The sequence below is a fragment of the Microtus oregoni genome, unplaced genomic scaffold, assembly GCF_018167655.1.
Source record: "Microtus oregoni isolate MIOR12 unplaced genomic scaffold, Mior012 000123F_ref0000434, whole genome shotgun sequence".
Lineage (NCBI taxonomy): Eukaryota > Metazoa > Chordata > Mammalia > Rodentia > Cricetidae > Microtus > Microtus oregoni.
Genome location: NW_024544755.1, coordinates 1,676,348 through 1,686,133, shown reverse-complemented (window position 1 = coordinate 1,686,133; position 9,786 = coordinate 1,676,348). Strand labels below are relative to the sequence as shown.

General features: G+C 42.6%; 1 protein-coding gene across 1 annotated transcript; it reads left to right on the top strand.

The window, feature by feature from the left end:
- The first annotated feature begins 3,732 nt into the window (after positions 1-3,732).
- LOC121444411 (elongation factor 1-alpha 1) lies at positions 3,733-5,225 on the top strand. The gene has a single exon (XM_041646221.1). It carries the CDS (start codon positions 3,796-3,798, stop codon positions 5,182-5,184), a length of 1,389 nt encoding a protein of 462 aa, XP_041502155.1. The 5' UTR covers positions 3,733-3,795; the 3' UTR covers positions 5,185-5,225.
- The last annotated feature ends 4,561 nt before the right edge of the window (positions 5,226-9,786 follow it).

The following is a 9,786-nucleotide window of genomic DNA, read 5'->3' as shown; positions in this document are numbered from 1 at the left end:
CTACTCCAACGCTATTCCCAGAGGCCAGTGGAGAGACTCCTAGCTTTAGTGAACAGACCTCTGGCTGCTATTTAGACACGTGAGATGTTCCTATGAACCGTTGGGAGGCAAGCTAGTGTTTTGAACTTTTCAAGTTTTTGTGATAGTCATTGTGAATCTGTGAGTGGGGAAAGCTAGGATTAACTTATACAGATGTATTGACTTAATGCTCTTTCTTTCTTTCTTTCTTTTTCAGATATCAATGAATGTGAAGTGTTCCCAGGAGTGTGCAAAAACAGCCTGTGTGTCAACTCCAGGGGTTCATTCAAGTGCGAGTGTCCCAATGGAATGACCTTGGATGTCACAGGAAGAATCTGCCTTGGTAAGGATGATTAAGATGCAGTTGTTACACACACGCACACGCACGCACGCATGCATGCACGCACGCGCCTGCGCACACATACACACAGACTTAGCTCATCTGTTAGGCTCTATGGTGGTGTTCTGACAAACTGCCTTCCTAAGGAGTTAGAAAGCAGCCAGGGGACTAGTCTTTCCTTGTTGCCTGTCTGCTATGAGCTGCAGGACATATGCTGAGTGGCAGAGAGAAGGGCATTTGCACTCAATGGGAGACAATACCCCATTTCCTCTAGGCCTGTGCTATAACATGTCAGAGAGGTCCTTATGGGAAATCGATGTTGATATCAGGAGCAGAAACACTCCCTCCCAGGAGAGGGAGGAGATGGGGAGAGAGAGACGGAGGGAGGGAACAGGGCTATCTCTACTGTTGTATGGGAATCTCCATGCCAACTGCTAGAGTCCAAGGGGTTACTTCACATTCAGTCATCCCTTCCCAGTGACACGGGTGAGATTAGACATAGAATCTAGACTTAGAGTCTTCAGAAGGCTGCTCCATGGCTCTTAGCTGTGGTGTCTGCCTGGCTCCTAGGGTCACTGCTATAGAGTTTCACTGCTAGGACAAAGTCCAGAGCTGTCTGGTTTCTTGCCTTTGACCCTGGAGGTGAAATCATCTGTAATATATGCTTCCCAGGAATGCTTATCACATAACACTGGTTTGCATCTGAAAAAAATTGCAGTCATGGATACAGCAAATTAGCATGTGTTATATTTTCCCTAACCTCTGACAGACATCCGCCTGGAGACCTGCTTCCTGAGGTACGACCGTGAGGAGTGCACCCTGCCCATCGCTGGCCATCACCATATGGATGCCTGCTGCTTCTCGCTTGGGGCAGCCTGGGGCACTGAAGAATGCGAGGAGTGTCCAGTGAGGAACACTTTGGAGTATGAGGAGCTCTGTCCCCAAGGACCCAGGTTTGCGACCAAAGACATTATGAATGGGAAACCTTTCTTCAAAGGTACATTGCTCCCACGGCTGACTGGTTTTCTCTGTAGACCAGGAGATGCCCTTTGATGAGCCCAGTGTGCTGCAGAGACCATCAGTGTGAAGGTCGTTCCTTCAACATTCCAATTTCTGAGAAAGCTCTCTCTCTTCTCCCTCTCCCCTTCCTACCTCCGGCTCTCTTTTTCTACCTTCCTCCCCCCTCCAGTTTTTACTTCTCAGAACTTTCTGAGGTCTCTTACCTCTTCTGTACATTAACTAGTAAAATAACTCTTTAACAGAGTTCCTGTTGCTTGTGGTGGCATGAGAATGCACTGTAGTTCATTGTGTTTCAGATGCTATTTTCTGTCATGCCATAATTGGAAGTCCATGTTAAAATCAGAGGTTATAACTTTAATTCTAAGGCTAGCTTAACTTCGATGGACAATGGCATGGTGATTGTTTACTTTAGTATATGAAAAGAAAATGATATTACCAAGAGTTCTGTTTATTCAGGGGGTGGTGTTGGTGCTGTTGGTGTTGGTGGTGTTTGTGTTGTTTGTTGTTGATGGTGGTGGTGGTGGTGGTGTGTGTGTGTGTGTGTGTGTTTGTGTGTATGAAGGACAGACGCTAAAATGGGTGTCTTATTTCTTGAGGCAGTGTCTCTTACTGAGCCTGAAGCTCACTCAGGTCTTTATGTTTGCACAGCAAGTTGTCTTCCCATGAGCTGTGCCCCAGCCCCAGTTTACCAAGAATTCCGATTTTCTTAGTGGAGAGCTTGTTCACTGTGGCCTGCTGTCTCTCATGTGGGGCTTTGGAAGTCTGAGATCTCCTTATCATATTCTCCATGATTGAATCAAGTCAGAAAAATGGGAACTAAGTTCATAAAAACTCAATAATTATCTTTGTACGAAATTGGAAGGTTTTCCTCTCCTTTCCATTCTTCTCTTCCTCCCCTTCTTCCTCTTTTCATCTGTTATTCTATGAGAATGTGATTATTAAAGCTGTCCTGTCCAGAGAGGCAGTTTCTAGATGACCACCTCAAAGTTCTCCTAAATAAATTCAGAAGTATGTCACTCTCAAGCCATGACAGTCTGCCACCGCAAGGGAATTGAGGGTCTTAATTTAGTCCTCCAGTTCTCGCTGCCATGGGATTATGCGGAAATGAACGTCTATTTCTTTTTTTTTTTCATCTTTAGTTTTTAAAAATATTATTTTTTTCCTTTTTTATTTTTTTTTATTGAAAAAAAATTTCCGCCTCCTCCCAGCCTCCCATTTCCCTCCCCCTCCTCCCACTCCTCTCCCCCTCCCTCCCCAGTCTGAAGAGCAGTCAGGGTTCCCTGCCCTGTGGAAAGTCCAAAGTCCTCCCCCCTCCATCCTGGTCTAGGAAGGTGAACATCCAAACTGGCTAGGCTCCCACAAAGCCAGAACATGAAGTAGGAACAAAACCCCGTGCCATTGTCCTTGGCTTCTCATCAGCCCTCATTGTCCGCCATATTCAGAGAGTCCGGTTTTATCCCATGCTTTTTCAGTCCCAGTCCAGCTGGCCTTGGTGAGCTCCCAATAGATCAGCCCCACTGTCTCAGTGGGTGGTTGCACTCCTCGTGGTCCTGACTCCTTGCTCATGTTCTCCCTCCTTCTGTTCCTCATTGGGACCTTGGGAGCTCAGTCCAGTGCTCCAGTGTGGGTCTCTGTCTCTATCTCCATCCATCGCCAGATGAAGGTTCTATGGTGATATGCAAGATATTCATCAGTATGGCTATAGGATAGGGCCATTTCAGGTTCCCTATCCTCAGCTGCCCCAGGAACTAACTGGGGACATCGCCCTGGGCACCTGGGAGCCCCTCTAGGTCCAAGTCTCTTGCCAACCCTAAGATGGCTCCCTTAATTAAGATATGTGCTTCCCTGCTTCCCTATCCAAACTTCCTTTATCCCAATTATCCCGTTTCCCCAAGTTCCCCCCATCCTCCCCTTCTCACTTTTCTCTCCCCATCTTCCCTTACCCCCTCCCACCCCACCCCCAAGATCCCAATTTTTTGCCCGGCAATCTTGTCTACTTCCCATAACCAGAAGGTTAGCTATATGTTTTTCTTTGGGTTCACCTTACTTAGCTTCTTTAGGATATCAAATTATAGACTCACTGACCTTTATTTATGGCTAGAAACCAATTATGAGTGAGTACATCCCATGTTCATCTTTTTGGGTCTGGGGTACCTCACTCAGGATAGTGTTTTCTATTTCCATCCATTTGCATGCAAAATTCGAGAAGTCATTGTTTTTTATCACTGAGTAGTACTCTAATGTGTAGATATTTCATACTTTCTTCATCCATTCTACCATTGAAGGGCATCAAGGTTGTTTCCAGGTTCTGGCTATTACAAATAATACTGCTATGAACATAGTTGAGCTTCTTTTTCGCAACGGGTTTGCCGTCAGAACGCAGGTGTTGTGAAAACCACCGCTAATTCAAAGCCAAAATGGGAAAGGAAAAGACTCACATCAACATCGTCGTCATTGGACACGTCGATTCCGGCAAGTCCACTACAACCGGCCACCTGATCTACAAGTGTGGTGGAATCGACAAACGAACCATCGAGAAGTTTGAGAAGGAGGCTGCCGAGATGGGAAAAGGCTCCTTCAAGTATGCCTGGGTCTTGGACAAACTGAAGGCTGAGCGTGAGCGTGGTATCACTATTGACATCTCCCTGTGGAAGTTTGAGACCAGCAAGTACTATGTTACTATCATTGATGCCCCAGGACACAGAGACTTCATCAAAAACATGATTACAGGCACATCACAGGCTGACTGTGCTGTCCTGATTGTTGCTGCTGGTGTTGGTGAATTCGAAGCTGGTATTTCCAAGAATGGGCAGACCCGTGAGCATGCACTTCTGGCTTACACCCTGGGTGTGAAACAGCTAATTGTTGGTGTCAACAAAATGGATTCCACCGAGCCACCCTACAGCCAGAAGAGATACGAGGAAATTGTTAAGGAAGTCAGCACCTACATTAAGAAAATTGGCTACAACCCTGACACAGTAGCATTTGTGCCAATTTCTGGTTGGAATGGTGACAACATGCTGGAGCCAAGTGCTAATATGCCTTGGTTCAAGGGATGGAAAGTCACTCGCAAAGATGGTAGTTCCAGTGGAACCACCCTGTTGGAAGCTTTGGATTGTATCCTGCCACCAACTCGTCCAACTGACAAGCCTCTGCGACTGCCCCTCCAGGATGTCTATAAAATTGGGGGTATTGGGACTGTCCCTGTGGGCCGAGTGGAGACCGGTGTTTTAAAACCTGGCATGGTGGTGACCTTTGCTCCAGTCAATGTGACAACAGAAGTAAAGTCTGTTGAAATGCACCATGAAGCTTTGAGTGAAGCTCTTCCTGGGGACAACGTGGGCTTCAACGTGAAGAACGTGTCTGTCAAAGATGTTAGACGTGGCAACGTTGCTGGTGACAGCAAAAATGACCCACCAATGGAAGCTGCTGGCTTCACTGCTCAGGTGATTATCCTGAACCACCCAGGCCAAATTAGTGCTGGCTATGCTCCTGTACTAGATTGTCACACAGCTCACATAGCATGCAAGTTTGCTGAGCTTAAAGAAAAGATTGATCGTCGTTCTGGCAAGAAGCTGGAAGATGGCCCGAAATTCTTGAAGTCTGGTGATGCAGCCATTGTTGATATGGTTCCCGGGAAGCCCATGTGTGTCGAGAGCTTCTCTGACTATCCTCCACTGGGTCGTTTTGCTGTTCGTGACATGAGGCAGACAGTTGCTGTGGGTGTCATCAAAGCTGTGGACAAGAAGGCTGCTGGAGCTGGCAAGGTCACCAAGTCTGCCCAGAAAGCTCAGAAGGCTAAATGAATATTATCCCTAACCCCTGCCACCCCAGTCTTAATCAGTGGTGGAAGAACGGTCTCAGAACTGTTTGTCTCAATTGGCCATTTAAGGTTAATAGTAAAAGACTGGTTAATGATAACAATGCATCGTAAAACCTTCAGAAGGAAAGGAGAATGTTTTGTGGACCATTTTTTTTTGTGTGTGGCAGTTTTAAGTTATTAGTTTTCAAAATCAGTACTTTTTAATGGAAACAACTTGACCAAAAATCTGTCACAGAATTTTGAGACCCATTAAAACAAGTTTAATGAGAAAAAAAAATGAACATAGTTGAACAAATAAATACCCTTGTCATATGATCGGGCATCTCTTGGGTATATTCCGAAGAGTGGCATTGCTGGTTCCAGGGGTAGGTTGATTCCGAATTTCCTGAGAAACCGCCACATTGCTTTCCAAAATGGTTGCACAAGATTGCATTCCCACCAGCAATGGATGAGGGAACCCCTTCCTCCACAACCTCTCCAGAAAAGGCTTTCATTGGAGTTTTTTATTTTAGCCATTGTGACAGGTGTAAGATGATATCTCAAAGTTGTTTTGATTTGCATTTCCCTGATCGCTAAGGAGGTTGAGCATGACCTTAAGTGTCTCTTGGCCATTTGAACTTCTTCTGTTGAGAATTCTCTGTTCAGCTCAGTGCCCCATTTTTTAATTGGGTTAATTAACATTTTAAAGTCTAGTTTCTTGAGTTCTCTATATATTTTGGAGATCAGACTTTTGTCTGTTGCGGGGTTGGTGAAGATCTTCTCCCAGTAAGTGGGTTGCCGTTTTGTCTTAGTGACAGTGTCCTCTGTTTTACAGAAGCTTCTTAGTTTCAATAGGTCCCATTTATTCAATGTTGCCCTTAATGTCTGTGCTGCTGGGGTTATACCTAGGATGTGATTGCCTGTGCCCATCTGTTGTAGGGTATTTCCCACTTTCTCTTCTATCAGGTTCAGTGTGTTCAGATTGATATTGAGGTCTTTGATGCATTTGGACTTGAGTTTTGTGCATGGTGATAGATATGGGTCTATTTTCATTCTTCTACAGGTTGACATCCAGTTGTGCAAGCATAATTTGTTGAAGATGCTTTCTTTCTTCCATTGTATACTTTTAGCTCCTTTATCAGAAATGAGGTGTTCATAGGTTTGTGGGATAAAATCCAGGTCTTCTATACGATTCCATTGGTCGACTTCTCTGTTTTTATGCCAGTACCACACTGTTTTCATTACTGTAGCTCTGTAATAGAGTTTGAAGTCAGGGATGGTAATGCCTCCAGAAGATGCTTTATTGTATAGGATTGTTTTGGCTCTCCTGGGTTTTTTGTTTTTCCATATAAAGTTGATTATTGTCCTCTCAAGATCTGTGAAGAATTTTGATGGGACCTTGATGGGGATTGCATTGAATCTATAAATTGCCTTTGGTAGAATTGCCATTTTTACTAGGTTGATCCTCCCAATCCAAGAGCAAGGGAGGTCCTTAATTTTTCTGGTATACTCCTCAGTTTCTTTCTTCAATGCCTTAAAGTTCTTGTCAAATAGATCTTTCACTTCCTTGGTTAGAGTTACCCCAAGATATTTTATGTTGTTTGTGGCTATCGTGAATGGTGAAGCTTCTCTGATTTCCCCCTCTGCTTCCATATCCTTTGTGTATAGGAGGGCGACTGATTTTTTAGAGTTGATCTTGTATCCTGCCACATTACTAAAGCTGTTTATCAGCTCTCGGAGTTCTTTGGTGGAGTTTTTGGGGTCGCTTATGTACACTATCATATCATGTGCAAATAATGAAAGTTTAACCTCTTCCTTCCCAATTCGAATCCCCTTGATCCCTTTATGTTGTCTTATTGCTATTGCTAAAACTTCAAGCACTATATTGAAGAGGTATGGAGAGAGTGGACAGCCTTGTCGTGTTCCTGAGTTTAGTGGGATGCTTTTGAGTTTCTCTCCATTTAGTTTGATGTTAGCTGTTGGTTTGCTGTAAATAGCTTTTATTATATTTAGGTATGACCCTTGTATCCCTAATCTCTCCAAGACCTTTATCATAAAGGGATGTTGAATTTTGTCAAATGCTTTTTCAGCATCTAATGAAATGATCATATGGTTTTTTTCTTTCAGTTTATTTATATGATGGATTACATTGATAGATTTTCGTATGTTGAACCAGTCTTGCATCTCTGGGATGAAGCCTACTTGATCATAATGGATAATTTTTCTAATGTGTTCTTGGATACGGTTTGCCAGTATTTTGTTGAGGATTTTTGCGTTGATGTTCATGAGTGAGATTGGCCTGTAATTCTCTTTCTTGGTTGAGTCTTTGTGTGGTTTTGGTATCAGAGTGACTGTAGCTTCATAAAAGGAATTTGGCAATGACCCTTCTGTTTCTATATTGTGAAATACATTAAGGAGTATAGGTATTAGCTCTTCTTGGAAGTTCTGGTAGAATTCCACATTGAAACTATCTGGTCCTGGGCTTTTTTTTTGGTAGGGAGGTTTTTGATAACCTCTTCTAATTCTTTACGTCTAACAGGTCTATTTAGATTGTTCACCTGGTCCTGGTGTAACTTTGGTATATGGTATTTATCCAAAAAAATGTCCATTTCTTTTACATTTTCCAGTTTTGTGGCATATAGGCTTTTGTAGTAAGATCTAATGATTCTCTGAATTTCCTCTGTGTCTGTGGTTATGTCCCCCTTTTCATTTCTGATATTATCAATTTGCATATTCTATCTCTGCCATTTGATTAGTTTGGATAGGAGTTTATCAATCTTGTTGATTTTCTCCAGGAACCAGCTTTTTGTTTCATTGATTCTTTGTATTATTTTCTGTATTTCTATTTTGTTGATATCAGCCCTCAGTTTGATTATTTCCAGTCTTCTACTCCTCCTAGGTGAGTCTGCTTCTTTTTTTTCTAGAGCTTTCAGGTGGGCTGTTAAGTCTCCAAAGTGTGCTTTCTCTGTTTTCTTTAAGTGGGCACTTAGTGCTATGAACTTTCCTCTCAGGACTGCTTTCATAGTGTCCCATAAGTTTGAGTATGTTGTTTCTTTATTTTCATTGAATTCAAGGAAGATTTTAATTTCTTTCTTTATTTCTTCCTTGATCCAGGTGTGGTTCAGTAGTTGACTGTTCATATTCCATGAGTTTCTGGGTGTAGCATTGTTGTTGAATTCTAACTTTAATCCATGGTGATCTGATAAGACACAGGAGGTTACCAATATTTTTTTGTAACTGTGGATGTTTGCTTTGTTACCGAGTATGTGGTCAATTTTCGAGAGGGTTCCATGAGCTGCAGAGGAGAAGGTATATTCTTTCCTATTTGGGTTGAATGTTCTATAGATGTCTGTTAAGTCCATTTGATTCATTACCTCCATTAATTCTCTAATTTTTCTGTTAGGTTTCTGTCTGATTGACTTGTCCATTGGTCAGAGAGGAGTGTTGAAGTCTCCTACTATTAGTGTGTGCGGTTGATGGCAGCCTTGAGTTTTAGTAATGTTTCTTTTACGTACGTGGGTGCTTTTATATTAGAGGCATAGATATTCAGGATTGAGACTTCATCCTGATGAATTGTTCCTGTTATGAGTATAAAATGTCCCTCTCCATCTTTTCTGATTGATTTAACTTTGAATTCAACTTTGTTAGAAATTAGTATGGCCACACCTGCTTGTTTCTTAGGTCCATTTGCTTGATAAGCCTTTTCCCAGTCCTTTACTCTGAGTAAGTGCCTGTCTTTGTGGTTGAGGTGTGTTTCTTGTAGACAGCAGAATGTTGGATCCTGTTTTCTTATCCAATCTCTTAGCCTGTGCCTTTTTATAGGTGAGTTGAGTCCATTGATATTAAGTGATATTAATGACCATTGGTTGTTAACTCAGGTCACTTTTTTAGTAGTAGAGTTTGTGTGTTTCCCTTCTTTGAGTTGCGCTGGTGAAGGGTCTCTAGATGTCTGTGATATTGTGGTCATTGTTGGACTCCTTGGTTAGTGATTTTCTATTACTTTCTGTAAGGCTGGATTTGTGGCTGTGTATTGTTTAAATTTGTTTTTATCCTGGAAAATTTTGTTTTCTCCATTTATAGTGAACGAAAGCTTGGCTGGATATAGTAGTCTGGGCTTGCATCCATGGTCTCTTAGTTTCTGTAGTACATCTATCTAGGACCGTCTGGCTCTCACTGTTCTGCTGTGGAAATAAAGCTCTGTGGTGTTGGATAAGTTAACATGATTAAGGATATTTTTATAGGTTAAGAATCATACTTTCTGATCGCATTAGTGACCGGGCTAGTTACTGAACACTCACAGAGCAGTACCTTCTGATAATCTTCCTCGCCAACTCTGCATCTTACAACTTCAATTGTCTTCTGAAGACACAACCCTGTATTTCATCAGCTCTTATGAGCCCTTCTACTCTTCAAGCTAGAGACACATCACTTTTTACCCTAAACTAGCCTTTATTTGTGGGACTTAGCTAATGTCATAAGAGAATTAAGCCATTCACAGTCCCCTTGTTTGTTATCTGGAGCTGAAGAAAGCCTTTCACGGTATTTCCTGGAGACTATACATTCACTCCCAAATGCAAGAAGCTGCTCTGTGCCACGATGCGGTTTT

What these genes read in the sequence shown, in the direction of transcription:
- LOC121444411 (XM_041646221.1), top strand. Translation starts at nt 3,796, where the DNA reads ATGGGAAAGGAAAAGACTCACATCAACATCGTCGTCATTGGACACGTC.